Source organism: Lithobates pipiens, unplaced genomic scaffold (genome assembly GCF_037356315.1).
Source record: "Lithobates pipiens isolate NorthernLeopardFrog02 unplaced genomic scaffold, aLitPip1_a1.2 Scaffold_16, whole genome shotgun sequence".
Lineage (NCBI taxonomy): Eukaryota > Metazoa > Chordata > Amphibia > Anura > Ranidae > Lithobates > Lithobates pipiens.
Genome location: NW_027507748.1, coordinates 115,566,488 through 115,583,519, shown reverse-complemented (window position 1 = coordinate 115,583,519; position 17,032 = coordinate 115,566,488). Strand labels below are relative to the sequence as shown.

Sequence of the window (17,032 nt, the reverse complement as noted above, 5' to 3'; positions counted from 1 at the left end):
GGCCGTGATGAAGTCACTGCCGATCACAGGTGGTACCACCCCACTTGGGTGGTACATGGCGCATGTGCTTGATCATGAGCACACTACGCATGCACGTCAGTGGCAGTGTGTTCCTGGGAACACTGCTCATCGCAACGCTGGTAAACAGCCATTGGCCGGCAGCTGTTTACCACGTGATTGGCTGTGATCCTTTCACAGTTGATCACTAAATGTCAACAAACTGCCGTAACGAGATGTTACCGGGTTCTCCTCCTCACACACCGATCGTGTGTGAGGAGGAGATTGCTGTAACGTCTCGTACCTGTCACAATCCATCAGAGTACCCGAGTACCTGGCACAGTCCATCAGAGTACCCGAGTACCTGGCACAGTCCATCAGAATACCAGAGTACCTGTCACAGGCCATCAGTACATGTACATGTCACTAGGCCATCAGAGTACCCGAGTACCTGTCACTAGGCCATCAGAGTACCCGAGTACCTGTCACCAGGCCATCAGAGTACCCGAGTACCTGTCACTAGGCCATCAGAGTACCCGAGTACCTGTCACTAGGCCATCAGAGTACCCGAGTACCTGTCACCAGGCCATAAGAGTACTTGAGTATCGGTCATCAGCCCATCAGAGTAACCGAGTACCTGTCACCAGCCCATCAGAGTACCCAAGGACCTGTCTGCAGCTCATCAAGTTACCCGAGTACCTGTCTGCAGCTCATCAAGTTACCCGAGTACCTGTCTGCAGCCCATCAGAATACCCGAGAACCTATCTGCAGCCCATGCCTCATAGAATATACGCTTGGGTGTTTGCTTTCCAAAATGGGGTCATTTTGTGTATAATTCCATTGTTCTGGTGCTCAAGGACCTTCAAAAGTGTAATAGGCAGGAATGAAATGAGATGTGTAATTTATGTTCCTAGAACGCCTGAAGGTACTACTTCAATGTTGGGCCTCTGTATGTGGCCAGGCTGTGTAAAAGTCTCACACATATGGTATTGCCATACTTGGAAAGAGTAGCAAAATGTATTTTGGGGTGTCATTTTTGCTATATACATGCTATGTGTTAGAAATATCTTATAAATTGACAACTATGTGTAAAAAAAGATGTTTTATTTTTTTTCCTACATTTTCCAAAAACTTCTGGAAAAAAATGAACCATTCAAAAGACTCATTATGCCTCATAGATTATACGCTGGGGTGTTTGCTTTCCAAAATGGGGTAATTTTGTGGGAATTCCATTGTCCTGGTGCTCCAGGGCCTTCAAAAGTGTAATAGTTCGTTGAAAAATGAGATGTGTCATTTATGCTCATAGAACGCCTGAGGTGCCACTTCAATATTGGGCCTTTGTATGTGGCCAGGCTGTGTAAAAGTTTCACACATGTGGCATTGCCATACTTCGGAAGAGTAGCAGAATGTATTTTGGGGTGTAATTTGTTGTATGCATATGCTGTGTGTGAGAAATAACCTGATAATATGATAATTTTGTAAGAAAAAAAATCTTCATTTTGCAAATACATTGGAATGCCTACTCTCTAAAAAGGGGGTCATTTGGGTGGTATTTGTACTTTCCTGACTTGTTAGTGTCTCAAGAAATGAGATACACCTGAAAGCCTGATCAGATGTGATCAATTTTCAGTGATTGGCACCATAGTTTGTAGACTCTATAACTTTCACAAAGACCAAATAATATACACTAATTTGGGTTATTTTTAGAAAAGATATATAGCAGTATAAATTTTGGTCAAAATTTATGAAGAAAAATTACTAATTAGCAAAATTTTATGACAAAGAAAAATGCATTTTTTGCACAAAATGTAGTCTTTTTTCATTTATAGCACAAAAAATAAAAAACCCACTAGTGATTAAATACCACCAAAAGAAAGCTCTATTTGTGTGAAAAAAAGGCGCAAGTTTCATATGGTTACAGTCTTGCATGACTGAGTAATTGTCATTCACACTGTGAGAGCGCAGAAAGCTGAAAATTATTCTGGGCAGAAAGGGCACTGTATTGAGGTGGTTAAATGATCCTTTAAAGTGAAACGTCATTCTATCAATCAACATTGACTATTTATAATCCTTATCCTGCCAGCATTAGTAAATTATTAGAAGAGTGTATTATATTTACTTGTTTTTTTTTGTTACATTTCTTCAGTTACTTCCTGGTTCCCAGGAGTAAATGATGTCATACATCCCAGGAGTCTTCAGGAGGGAAGGAAGGGTTTTCTCAGCTAACCACACCCTCCTGCCTGCATGCCTGAGCTAAGGGCCAATGGATTCCAGGAAGTAAATGCTACATGAATCTTTCTCAAGATAACTATGCCCAGAAATGCTAAGGGGGCATTTTTCCTAGTTGGGATTTGTCTGTTGCTTTACAGCATCTCACGGGAGCTCCATTTGAACCATTACAGGAAGCATCCTTTAAAAACTTAGTTCTTGACACAATTTTTCTGGTAGCCATCACATCGGCAAGAAGAGTCAGCGAGCTTCAGGCCTGGTGGTCACAGGCTGGTTAATCCTTCAAAGAGATTCAGCATTTCTATCTAAGGTTTCTTCAACTTTTCACCATTCACAGAAAATAGTCTTGCCCACTTTATCCTCAGCCCCTGCCAATCCAGGAGAAGAAGCTATCCACACACTGGATGTGAGGATATGCCTGCTACACTTTCTAACAGTCACCAAAGAATCTAGAAAATCAAATGCTCTTTTTGTGATATTTTCAGGTTTATGTAAAGGGAAAAAAGCTTCCAAAAGCACTCTGGGCAGGTGGCAGGTGGCTTAAATGGGCAATCATGGAGGCCTACAAAGCTAAAGGAGAAATCCCCCCCCTCAGGTATTGCTCATTCTACGAGATCAACGGCAGTTTCCTGGGCCGAAAAAAGGGCCGGTAATATGCCTGAACAAATATGCAATGCTGCCACATGGTCCAACCCAACTTCTTCGACATCAAGCCTTCGGTAGGAAGATACTGCAAGCAGTGGTCCCACCCAGTGTTGCCAACCGCCCATAGATTTACAGGCAGCCAGTAAATTTAACCCCTTTTTCGGGCTGCCCATTAAAGTCCAATACAGACACTGGTGCCAATAAAAAAGATGGCAGCGAGCCGACCATGCAACTGTGCATACGTAGTTCCGAAGCCGGCCAGGCTCGGGAAAGCTTGTACACGATCGGCCAGGCGGCGCATGCGCAGTAAAATAATTGCGCTGCCTGCCACCATTTTTGAATAGACAATCGATGGGGAGAGACCAGATTAAGAAATAAGTGAGGAATAAGCTACTTACTTGCGTCCACCTTTTGTTTTTGTAGGAACTTCCTATATGCTGTTCAGCTTTCTTACTTTATTTTAATAGGTATCTGCATTCTAGAGTGCACTACAGCTGGTCAGGAATCGCCGCCGCTGTGGTCTGGTCTCTCCCTATCAATTGTCTATTCAAAAATGGTGGCAGGCAGCGCAATTATTTTACTGCGCATGCACCGCCTGCCACCATTTTTGAATAGACAATCGATGGGGAGAGACCAGACCACAGCGGCGGCGATTCCTGACCAGCTGTAGTGCACTCTAGAATGCAGATACCTATTAAAATAAAGTAAGAAAGCTGAACAGCATATAGGAAGTTCCTACAAAAACAAAAGGTGGATGCAAGTAAGTAGCTTATTCCTCACCTATTTCTTAATGAATTGTGAGTTTTTTTACTGGAGATCTGTTTGAAAATGCGAAGGCACAGATTTTACTGGTGAAGAAAGAACACTGTCATTTTGTTTCCTTTGCTCTGTCGCTCTAACCTTTCTACCCGCATCCTCTCTGCCACACACTGTGTCATCTGGTAAAGCCCCCAGGCAGGATCCATTGCATGAACACCAGCTGGGCAGGCAGTTGCTGGGAGGCACGGGGCGACTGAACTTGCAGGCTGTGCGCTTCTATACCGTTATCGTCATAGGCAGAGGAGCCGAGCAAGGGTGAAGGTGAGGAGAAGGAGAGTAAAACTGTGGGGGAAGCGACTGCAAAGCGCTTTTGGCAGCGGTGCTTTGTGGGTGCTTTTAACCCTTTCTTTGGCTACTAGCGGGGTTAAAAGCTCCCCGCTAGCACTCGAAAAATGGTGGTAAAGCGCTGCTAGTTTAAGCGGCACTTTACCAGCGTTTTTCAGGCACTGGCAGTGTAAAAGGGCTCTTAAAGCACTTGGGCTTTCACATTGGGATTGCAGATGAGGCTTCTTTCAAGTGCTTTACAGGCTCTTTTTTTAATGCTTAGTGCTTTTAGTGCCTGAAAAACGCTCCAGTGTGAAAGGGGTCTAAGTCTAACTAAGTCTTTCAACACTACTGATGGGCTTAGTAGTCCTCACAATATCTGTCTTTGGCAGGAAGCCAGTAGCTTACTCACTATCTTATAGAATTTGCTGAAGCTTCCCCACCGATAGCTAGTTATTGACCTATCATACGTATGCTGCCATGGAGGCATCAAGAAAGCAGAAAATTATATTTTATTTTCCTGGTGCCTATCCATTGCAGCATACTGAACCCACCCAGTTTGTTCCTAGGGATATACAGGGAATGGGTTGTTGTGTGGGTGTTAACTTTTTATAGCTATGCACTGGTCCTGTGGGTGGAAGTAGGTGGTGCTACTATCATACGTATGCTGCCATGGATAGGCACCTGGAAAATAAAATAACGGTAAGTATGATCAGGGCTTTTTTTTCACAGAGAATAGATGCAGGTAATCCCTTCTTCCAAGTCACCCCTAACCACCTCTGAGCATCCTCCCTTGGAACCATGTGGTGCTAAATAATTTGTATAGAATGTGGTACAGATAACAATAAAATAGATTCCCTGCAGCCAGCAACAACAGCCCCTGCCAGTAACAATAGATTCCCCAGCAGCCAGCATCAATAGACCCCTCCCTCAACAGTAGATCACTCCTAGCAACAACTGACCTCCCATCGCCAGCAACCTAAGACCCTCCCAGAAACATTAGATCCCCACTGGCCACAATAGACACCCCTGCAACAAGAAATTACAATATAGACATCCCAGCAACCCTTGCCATTACATACATTCAATGCTAGAGATGCCGGAACTGCGTTCCTCCACGTTCCCACTGAAAAAAAGCCCTGAGCATGATACAATTTTCTGTTTTTGACATGGATCTTTAGCAGAGTACTGGCATTTCTCCAAGATGGATGTTCATTGATAGACTAAAGCCCCTTTCACACTGGGGCGGGAGCGGTGTCGGCAGTAAAGCGGCGCTATTATTAGCACCGTTTTACCGTTGTTTTAGTGGTGGCATTGGGCCCCTAGCGGAGAGGTTTTAACCCCCGCTAGAGGCCGAAAAAGGGTTAGAACCCCTGCAAAGCGCCGCTGCAGCGGCACTTTGACGGCGGTATAGCCGCGTTGCCCCATTGATTTCAATGGGTAGGAGCGGTTTAGGAGTGGTGAATACACCGCTCCAAAGATACTGCTAGCAGGACTTTTTTACCAACCTGCTAGCGCACTGATCCAGTGTGAAAGCCGGAGGGCTTTCACACTGGAGTGAAAGGGGCCGGATTTTTTCAGGTGCTATTTTTAGCGCTGTAGCGCCTGAAAAACACCTCAGTGTGAAAGGGGCCTAACAGGACCCCTACCGATGCACCGCCATCCTGCAACCTGGGATAGGATGGGGAGGTTGAGCGCATCCATTTTTTGTCTGCAGTGCAGCCCCCTTCCCTGTGCCCCAGAGGCTGTTTAAGGCAAAAAGCTCACTTTGCTTTGTGGCAGGTACGGCCCTAGGTAAAGTCTAGATTCTAATCAAACAAATCTGTAAAAGACCTGTCACACCAAGCTTATAGAAAACAATATAAAAGTCAACATAATTTCCTTGTCCTAACTGAGGCAATCCTCTATTTGTTCTTGCCATACTTTAAATGTACCTATTCGGGTTAATCAGTCACCATCAGATACACAGGATTTTGACAGATTTGGACAATATCTGGATTGTGTAAACAGTGTGGATGATCCCAATAGGCTATGTAATCAGTTGGGCTGGATAATATCAGTTCATTCCCCTTGGAGATGTAAAGATAATCTTTATAGACTATATTCCCATTGTAAAATAGAAGTAGAATGTAAATGTATGCCCAATCATTGGCATGCAGAAAGTGAAATGTATAATGCTCAATTAATGAATCCAAGTTGCTTCTTTAATAGCTTAAGAGAAGTATGGGATTTAATTTTATTTCTTTATAATCATACTTACCTAGGTGGATGCAGCATCAGTCCAATACAGCATCTGTTCCCCGCAGGCTCTAACACTGAGAACCGAGTGATCAAGCACCGCTGATCGCTCTGTTCTCAGAGCTCCATGAGCAGAGAGCTGATGACTGTAAGTCACTGGCTCCCCCCTCCGCGCTTACTGGAGTGCTGGGTTGTGGAGGGGACAGAAGCAGCCGGCTCAGGCTTTCAGCAGCTCGGCTGACAGGCTAAGTCGGGTGCCGGTCCTGGCATGTGGACAGATCCCAACCATATGGTCGCAATCTTTCCCAAGCCAGGACCGGCTCTGTGACATCAGCCAACAGCAAGCTTCAACCCATTGTCTGTTGAAAACAAGTCACAGGAGTGCAGAATGAGCTGTGCTCCTGTGATCCATAGAAGATAAACAGCCAAACAAGCTTTGACTATACTTCTCTTTTAAAGCTGCACTCCAGGGAAAGAAAAAAATCCCCTTTGCAGTGGGGCTGCACTTCAAGGCAAGGGTTAAATACCTAGTTAGGTCTGGAGGAGGCGCAAAAAGCAAGTCCACTGATGTCATCAAGTCCAATGCAGAGCTTATAGTGGGAGCACAGGAGTGAAGAGCAGGACAATGGCTCGCAAGGGAGCAGATGATTGAGTAAGAAAAATTACTCAAGAAAAAAGAGCATTGTTCACAAAAGAGTGAAGGGGTATTCCCACTATAAGGGCTCGTTCATATTTACTTTAGTCTCTGAAGAGTGAGTGGATCTCTATTCAGAGAGTATTTTACAGGAGGTAAGGAGGAGTTGTATCACCTCCTCAATGCCTGCTTTAACCCACTTGAATAGGGCCTTGACTGAGTGCAATGTTTACAGAGTGTCCCCATTAATGTGAACGTATTGTGCTTGGCAGGTGCTACACCCGCCAAAAGTATCAGGGAGTATAATTCCTGCCACAGCTATGAATCAAAGCATTACGGCTGCAGCATGTGTAAACCTCTGGTTGCTACCCTTGAAGCTAAATAAGGTAGTGCTTAGTTGGGCAGCAAACATGTGGCTCAACTGCATGGTTTTACCACCCTTCAACTGCTAGTGTGAGTGAGCCCTAAGGGAGCATGTCTCCTTTTCCTGGAGATTGGCTTTAGGTTGGCCAATTAAGGGTACTACTTAAAGCAAACATTTATTTTATTGCAACTTACCATTTCTTAGATGTGCTGACAGCAGATGAATCATGGTTGTTAAGGATGCGGTGGCCGCTGCTCCTTAACAATCACAACTATTCACAATGAATTTGGATCTGTCCGAAGTTATACTGGGTGGATTAGAAAACGTTTTGAATCCACCTACCGACAAAACAAAATGCATTCTGAAAATGAACCGGGCCAACACAACAAAAATCTTGCTGATCAACCTAACAAATGCATCCAAAACTAATTGAAACAATTTTCCGGTGTGCACATGTCTAGTAAGTATATGTTGTTTATGTTGTCTATGTTTAGAAAAAAAAATTAAATTAAAGTTTATAATCACTTCAATTTAAAGAATCCAGGCATATTATAAAATTATGTTTGAGCAGTGAAGTAGATATGTTATTAACCTGTTCAGATCTGCGCTATAGCTGAATGACGGCTACAGGGCGGATCAGCTTTGCTGGGAGGCCGTCTATTGACGTCCTCCCCTTTCAAGGCTGGCCACGCCCCCTTGAAGGGGGCATGCTGCATGCTCTGTGATCACCCGAGTCAATGAGACTCGGGTGATCACAGATCCGAGTAAGGTTCCGATCCCAGCCCCTTACCATGTGATCAGCTCTCAGCCAATGACAGCTGATCACGTGATTTAAACAGAGGATCCGTAATCATTTTTTTTTCTTCTCACGCTGACAGCGTGAGAAGAAAAAAGCCAATCGCTGGCTTCTCTCCGAAGAGGAAGAGCCTCTGTGCCCACCAGTACTGTCTGCCAATGCCAGCAATCAGTGCCATGAATCAGTGCCCTCAGTGCCCACAGTACATCAGTGCCCACAAGTGCCACCTATCAATGCCCACCAGTGGTGCCAATCAGTGCCTTGTCAGTGCCACCTAGAAATGCTGCCTTATCAGTGTCCATCAATGCAGCCTTATCAGTGCCCATCAGTGCAGCCTAATAGTGCCCATGATCAGTGTAGCCTCATCAGCGTACATCAATGAAGGAGAAAAACTACCTGTTTGCAAAATGTATTAACAAAATATAAGACAGTTTTGTATTCTTTTTTTTAGAAAAACTGTCTTTTTTTTAACAAAAAATGAAAAACCCAGAGGTGATCAAATACCACCAAAAAAAAAGCTCTATTTGTGGGAAAAAAATGATAAAAATATCATTTGGGTACAGTGTTGTATGACCGCGCAATTGGCGTTCAAAGAGTGACAGCGCTAAAAGCTGAAAATTGGTCTGGGCAGGAGCAGGGTTTAAGTGCCCAGTAAGCAAGTGGTAGTCTATGGCAGGGTCCCATACAAAAATGTCATTGATTTTTATTTTTTATTTGTAAAAATATTGATTTCTCATCTTAAAGCGGTTGTATGTCCAAAAAAACGAAAGAAAAACCTGTAAGGCAAAGGCATAATGAGCTAGTATGCACCGCATACTAGCTCATTATGAAATACTCACCTTAGAACGAAACTCCCACAGGGCCGCACGGTCACCTCTGAGGGAGCTGACATATTCCCTCGGCGTTCCTTCTTAGTTCATGGGTCCAGCTATGTAAGTGGCTAGAGCCGCAATGACGTCACTCCCGTGTATGCACATGGGAGACCTCTGTTCCAGCAAGTTCTGGCTCAATACACCGGACCTTCACTGTGCATGAGCCACTGACATGCAAGGTGAATATCTCCTAAACTGTACAGGTTTAGGAGATATTCATTTTACGTACAGGTAAGCCTTATTATAGGCTTACCTGTAGGTAACACTGGGGAAGTCACATATCCCGGAGACGAAACGTGTAGGATCAGGGCTTGTTGGATGATATCATCAAGCATGGCGGAACCTGGAAGTGTGGTATCCATTGTAGCTAACTAGAACTAAAAACAGGCATATGTCTTATATAGTGTGTTTTCTGCATGGTGGTGCAACATATTCACCATGAGAATGTAAGTGGATTGCTTTATTTTTAGGTGAATAAAGAGAGTTTTTTAAAGTGACGCACAATGAGTTTCTGTATGTTTGTTTTTTATTTTTTCATGTCATCACTGGAAGGCGAGCTGTGCAGAAGGTGAAAACAGCCAAGGAGAGAACACGGTCCAGTTAAAGGAAATTTATGTTCTTATTGACCTTACATGTCATGTCATGTGGGCAATAGACCCCCAATGTCTCCATAAAAAGGACCTGTCACCTGCCTGTGCTGTCACAAGGGGGGCTTGATAGGCATCTTGTGATAGTAATAAAGTTTAAAAAAATAAAGTTAGAGTTAAAAAAGTTATATAAAATAAATAAAAATAATGTACATTTTTTTAAGCACTCCCACAACCCTATACACACCCAGTATACAAAGTGAAGTGCGCACAATTTTAAGACTCAACATTTTTGGTATCTATTTACTTGACGCAAACTCGTCTTTTATATCTTACCAAACAAAATTAGGTATAATATTGTGTTTGCACTAAAAATATTGATTCGATTTTTTTTTCCTGAAAATATGTGTTTGATAAATAACTTTGCAAATATTGTGCAACATAAAATATTGCAACTACCACCATTTTATTCTCCATGGTCTGCACTTTCAGAAATATATTTGTTTCTTGCAGATTTTTTTCATGTGTGCAAAAGTGATTAAAGTTCAGCTTTATTAATAATAATAACCCTGTGATGTTTGGCCTCTTATTACTATGGTAATTATGTATACTTATACATTCACTGGAAATGGACTGGCACTGCCGTGTTCATGCTGTTTAAAACTTAAACGATTTAACATAATAATAATAACAGATATAATAATAATATAAATAATTATATTAACAGCAGATTGAATACTACTGCTAATTATAATAGATATCATAATAATACAGTTATTAATAACAGACCTCCCTTCCAAATATATATATATATATAATTATGAAAAAATAGCAATAATAAAAAATAAAAAACTTCAAGTAAAAAAATAAAGTAAAAGTAAATAATAATAACAGCTATACTACTAATAAGAAATGATACAATTGCACGGTTGCTGTAGATTGTGACATTTCAGGAATACATTAGTGACTGATCAGTCAGGTAGGTGTAGTCCTGGGTAATGACTGTCCTGTAGGCGGGGCACACAGGGGATAAACACCTGACGCCCCGCCCCACCCCGCGCTCAGCACCTAGACTCAGACAAGCGTGGTGGTTCTTTCTGCCCGGCCCCGCCCCCTGTCTCCGGAGAGGCGGAGGTGCAGATGACGTTATCCCGCTCGCCCCGCCCCCTCCGGAGGAAAGTTTGTGCGGTTGTGTCAGGATGGTGATCGCCGGGCTCGGTGCGCTGTGATCGGGCAGACAAGGGAAGTGATCCCGGTAGACAGACATGTGGAACCCGGAGGAGTTCGCGGCACACTGGCGGGCGGAGTTCCCGGGGGAGGAGGCTCCGGTGATGGAGCTGAGCTCGGTGGATGATATGAGGCTGGAGCTGGAGCGGTGCCGGGAGAAGCTGAAGAAGCTGCAACAAGTGCTGGCCGAGGAGAAGTTCAAAGTGTTCTACCTGGAGAGCGCCCTGAGCCGGGCCGGAGCCAAGCCCATCCCCCGCCAGAGGTCCAAGGTGCCCCCACCACCCCCTCCTAAGAGGGTGACCGTCCGAGAGACCCCCATCCCGGACCGGGACTTTCTACACCCCGACACCGAGAGATTCGTCCTCAGCAACCTCATCACCGGCCTGGACGACGGGACACCACCGGGACCCCCCCGCCGGAGAGGATTAGGAGGACTGCACCGAGAATCCCCCGGACACAGCTCACCGGAGAGGAACAGCAACGGGTACCTGAGCTCCGACCGGGACGATGACGACTCCATAGGTATGGGGGAGGTACTGCTGCACTAACATCACTGACATGGGGGGTTACTTCACTGAAATCCTGGAGGGGTTGTGCTGCGCTGACATCCCAAGGGGGGGGGGGGGGGATGCGCTGTGCCGACATCAGTAATGGGGGGGATGCGCTGTGCCGACATCCCTAATGGGGGGGATGCGCTGTGCCGACATCCCTAATGGGGGGGATGCGCTGTGCCGACATCCCTAATGGGAGGGGGGGGTACGCTGTGCCGACATCCCTAATGGGAGGGGGGGGTACGCTGTGCCGACATCCCTAATGGGAGGGGGGGGTACGCTGTGCCGACATCCCTAATGGGAGGGGGGGGTACGCTGTGCCGACATCCCTAATGGGAGGGGGGGGTACGCTGTGCCGACATCCCTAATGGGAGGGGGGGGTACGCTGTGCCGACATCCCTAATGGGAGGGGGGGGTACGCTGTGCCGACATCCCTAATGGGAGGGGGGGGGTACGCTGTGCCGACATCCCTAATGGGAGGGGGGGGTACGCTGTGCCGACATCCCTAATGGGAGGGGGTACGCTGTGCCGACATCCCTAATGGGAGGGGGGGGGGTACGCTGTGCCGACATCCCTAATGGGAGGGGGGGGTACGCTGTGCCGACATCCCTAATGGGAGGGGGTACGCTGTGCCGACATCCCTAATGGGAGGGGGGGGGTACGCTGTGCCGACATCCCTAATGGGAGGGGGGGGGGTACGCTGTGCCGACATCCCTAATGGGAGGGGGGGGGGTACGCTGTGCCGACATCCCTAATGGGAGGGGGGGGGGGTACGCTGTGCCGACATCCCTAATGGGAGGGGGGGGGGGTACGCTGTGCCGACATCCCTAATGGGAGGGGGGGGGTACGCTGTGCCGACATCCCTAATGGGAGGGGGGGGGTACGCTGTGCCGACATCCCTAATGGGAGGGGGGGGGTACGCTGTGCCGACATCCCTAATGGGAGGGGGGGGGGGGGGCACGCTGTGCCGACATCCCTAATGGGAGGGGGGGGGGGTACGCTGTGCCGACATCCCTAATGGGAGGGGGGGGGGGTACGCTGTGCCGACATCCCTAATGGGAGGGGGGGGGGTACGCTGTGCCGACATCCCTAATGGGAGGAGGGGGGGGTACGCTGTGCCGACATCCCTAATGGGAGGAGGGGGGGGTACGCTGTGCCGACATCCCTAATGGGAGGAGGGGGGGGTACGCTGTGCCGACATCCCTAATGGGAGGAGGGGGGGGTACGCTGTGCCGACATCCCTAATGGGAGGAGGGGGGGTACGCTGTGCCGACATCCCTAATGGGAGGGGGGGGGGGGTACGCTGTGCCGACATCCCTAATGGGAGGAGGGGGGGTACGCTGTGCCGACATCCCTAATGGGAGGAGGGGGGGGGTACGCTGTGCCGACATCCCTAATGGGAGGAGGGGGGGTACGCTGTGCCGACATCCCTAATGGGAGGAGGGGGGGTACGCTGTGCCGACATCCCTTATGGGAGGGGGGGGTACGCTGTGCCGACATCCCTAATGGGAGGGGGGGGGTACGCTGTGCCGACATCCCTAATGGGAGGGGGGGGTACGCTGTGCCGACATCCCTAATGGGAGGGGGGGGGGGGTACGCTGTGCCGACATCCCTAATGGGAGGGGGGGGGGGGTACGCTGTGCCGACATCCCTAATGGGAGGGGGAGGGGTACGCTTACGCTGTGCCGACATCCCTAAGGGGAGGGGGGGTGCAGTACGCTGACATCCATGGGAATTGCTTCATTGACATGCAGGGGGGTTCTGCCATACACGGACATCAGTGGTATACTACAGTGAAAATCCTGGGGGACTCTACACTGACATTACTGGGGAGCACTGCTAAAACATCCTGAGGGGTGCTACACTGATATGCTGAGGGGTGCTACCTTCACTGGAATCCCCAGGGGGTGCCATGCTGACATGGGGGATTTACAGTGACCTACTGGGGGGTTCAACACTGACATCTTGCTGTACGCGGACATTCGGGGGGGGGGGGGATTGATCTATGACAGAAGACCTTTGGCTGACTTTATTGGTGGATCTAGAAGTAGCTGACCGGCTCCTGATTGCTGTCTGGCCGTACATGTGACAGTACGATCGTGGGGTAGAACGATTACCCTGATGAAGAAATTCTATCATTCACAAATCTAATGTGATAGAAGGCAGTTTCATTAGTAGATTTTTTTTTTTTTTTCCATTGTAAAAAAAATTGATGATGGACAAACCAAATTGCATTGAAGCAAATCCGTTGTCTTCTATGTATCAGACAGTGATATGTAATGATGGGGTAGATGAGAGAATGAGAAGTGTGATTAGCGATTGTCATCACATCTCCACAAGATGATTTGTAAACACGGAACACGCTGCACACCGCACTGTATGAGGGATGGAAGGGAGTCATATTTTCTGTTTGAAGTCCATCTATGTAATGCTTGATTTTATTTTTCCCATCATGTGACCAACTGGACATGAAGGCCACAGACAGCTCCACAAATCCACCAGGTTGTCCTATCCCTCTATGTGGCTCCGTGTTTTGTGTTCTATCAGGAAAATAAGAGAATCCTATGATTGTGTGCAGGAAGCAAAGTGCAAACCTTCCCAGATCTCCATCAGTGGAGAGATTTGTATGAGTACCAACCAAGCTGGCCACGTCTCTAGTTACCTGATGAGGAGATCTGGCCATACGTGGCACAAGGTTTTCTGGAAAGTCTAGAAAAAAACAAAACTGCCTCTAAAATTAGAGCCTATTAAATGCCCTGCTATGTGTTGGCCCATAACAGCCTCTGCAATGTTGTGGAATAGATGATCGTAGAAAGTGATAATGATATTCGATGTAACTCGCTGATTTTCTGATTATTGCAGCATGACTACGTGTGGGAATCTATCCTTGTATCAGTCAGAACCTTTTACATGTCCTCCAGTATGACGTGTGTTTTTTTAAATTTTTTTTTTACTTTTCAAAAAGGTAAAGGAATCCTAACTGTTTTATTGCTGTTTCAGACCACAGCTAAATGAATGCATCCAGCGATCGATCGTTTTGCATGAGTAGGCATGTGCTATTTAAGGGAAAAGGTTGCAGGCTAGTTAAAGCAGATACAGATGAAAGCTGTTGTGCCCTTTTGGTTCTGTACTTTTGAGGATATTCTGATTGTTTATAGAGTGGAAACCGTCTCTTGGCTAGAAAGTCTGGCTGGATCCCCCCTCTGTAAATGGGAACAAAGTGGGGTACACACCGAGAAAATTGTTTAAACAAAATTCTGTACATAGAACGATCCTTCGATTTCCAACTTTTGAAATCCGATTTTTAGACTTTTCAGGTGAAAATCTCAGAAGGGACAAACTCCAATTTGTTTTTTCGTATGTGAACACAAATAATGATTTACGTTAAATGTGTACTGTTTTTCTATGAGAAAAATCTGATACAAAAGACTGCAAATGAAACCATAAACAACAATTAGTAAAAAAAAAACAATTAGTACCGACTTGCTGTGAAACATCAAGCAAAACTAGAAGTAAATCAGGAGGAAAAAACATCCAGTGTATACCCTGCTTTGGGGCGCATTCACATGTTTTGCAGGAGCAGGCAGTTCTGATCCCACGGTCCCTAGGTCTAATGCTGGGGAAATATGGGCTGCAAATTGACCAAAAATGGTTCAGCGGGAACAATCTGACTTTTGGCCCTGTGTGTACGGCTCCCTATCCAACAGAAGCTGGTCTCATGACCGGTGACTGTCAAACAAGCATGCTGAAAAGCCAGCAGCTGATCAGCATCAGATCATCGCTTGAAGCCAATGGCTGCAAGCACGACCGGTGTGTTCTGGCGGAAGTGCGCAGCAGGGGAGATCGCTGCACTAACAGTTTGTGTTAGTACAGAAATCTGTCTTTTTTTTTTTCATTCAACCCACTGGGTTGAATGAAAAAAAGTGTGCGTACCAGGAGTAAAGGTTGGTCCACATCAGCAGGGTTGGGTAGATTTGCTCAATGCAGTCCTAACCCAGAAACAAACCAACCTGCCCTGTGTCCAATTGCTTTAGTCCTACCGATGCAATGTGTTGGTGTGTGTTGAGAAGGTTCCTTAAAGTGGTTGTATAGTCCTTCCTTTTTTTTTTTTTTTTTTTTTTTAGAAGTTTAACCTACAGGTAAGTCTATAATAAAGGCTTACCTGTAGGTAAAAAAAAAATCTCCTAAACCTTTATGGTTTAGGAGATATTCCCTTCAAAATGCACCGCTGACTGCACCGGCGCATGCGCGCAGGGGCTTCTCGGCTGAAAGTCCAGGAGATGCCAGACCCTGCCGGTAAGAGATCTCCCGCGCGCATGCGTGGGAGTTATGATATGGCGGCTCCGGCCACTCGCAGCACCAGAGCCATGATACCCGGAAGACACGCCGAAGGGAACATGTCAGCTCCCTCGGTGTGGTTCGGGCGAGATGTCGCGGCCTCGTTCTAAGGTTAGTATTTCATAATGAGCTAGTATGCGGTGCATACTAGCTCATTATGACTTTTCCCTTGCATGTCAGAAAATAAAAGTCAGCGGGTTTACTACCGCTTTAAGGCAAGAAGTACTTGATGGTCCCGCTCCAGGCTGAGGTGTAGAGCCCCATTGGCACTCACGATAGTAGGGATGCCAGCGTAAGAAAACTGATCCAGTGAGCGAAGAACATTTTTAGCTTGGTACCGCTGCCCACCATAGCCTCTCTCCAGTCTGTTGCGATGAATCGGTGATGCCGGAAGATCAGGCAATGTTTGAGGCGTTTTTGAAGGGAGAATATTTTTCCGAGCCAAAGTGATGATTCATCGCTTTGGCTCTGAAGAAGAGTTCTCCCTCGAAACGCGTTAGCCACCTCGAACGTCAACATCACTGGTTCAGACTAGAGAGAGACTGTTCACATCTGCCTAGGCTGTGATATGTCTATACATCACGTCTGTTTGTGAGTACAACCATCTTTGTTTTTCTAAGGAATAAATGTAATTTATTTTTGGTAATGCACTAGGTCGGTGCGCCCTCGTTTTTCTAAATGTTTTCCGGTTCCAAGATTACCTATTTTCGTCAGGAGGTCAGCAAGGCTGTTGGCACGACACATTAAGTTGCACTGACAAGGGGCAGGATTCCTTTCTAATTACTGATTGATTTCAGCTGGTGTGTTGGCTTTCCATGCCTTTTTTGCACCTCCCTTTCTTCTTGTGTTCAATATTTTTTCCCTGTGTCATTCCATTTTAGTACACATAACTTTATTTCCAAACGTATTTGTTTTGGTTTCTTTATATGTATGGATTGAATGGGTTGTTACCGACATGTGGTTATAATTTGATGTCACATGGCACCTAGAAATATGATGACGTGTTCAATACTTATTTTGACAACTGTATACATCCATACTAGAATCGGCTTTGGCAAGCGGCAGTTTCAAGCTGAATAGATTGACATGTTGCACCTATGTGCAAGGTGCAACATGTTCCATTGTGCTGTAACTCATCGCAGTACGCTGCAGCATATAAGGTTATTGTTAGACATTGGGGAAAAACCCCCCCACTGCAATGCGTGTTAACACATTATAGTGCACTGTATGATAAAAGATGAAAGCGGATTGGTTGCTATGGGCAGCGACACTATTTGAGATGGAAGTTGACGCTTTTAATCCACCTATTGTTTGCTTTTCTGCATCCAGTGAAGCCTGAACAAAGTTTAAAAACAAAAAACAAAAACTTGGTTCCTTCTTTTCAGTTCCCCTTGCTTTTCATCTGTTTGCTCTTCTCTGGTTATTTGGAACATGTCCCAGACACCGGGGCTCATCTAGAACAAAAATGACA

The 17,032-nt window shown here is 46.2% G+C and overlaps 1 protein-coding gene across 1 annotated transcript in view; it reads left to right on the top strand.

The window, feature by feature from the left end:
* Positions 1 to 10,601: 10,601 nt before the first annotated feature.
* ABR (ABR activator of RhoGEF and GTPase) overlaps positions 10,602 to 17,032 on the top strand; it is a 608,507-nt gene continuing 602,076 nt past the window's right edge. The window contains exon 1 of the mRNA XM_077480318.1: positions 10,602 to 11,194. Within this exon, the coding sequence (XP_077336444.1) occupies positions 10,711 to 11,194 (484 nt within the window). The 5' untranslated portion in view covers positions 10,602 to 10,710. The remainder of the gene's footprint in view (positions 11,195 to 17,032) is intronic.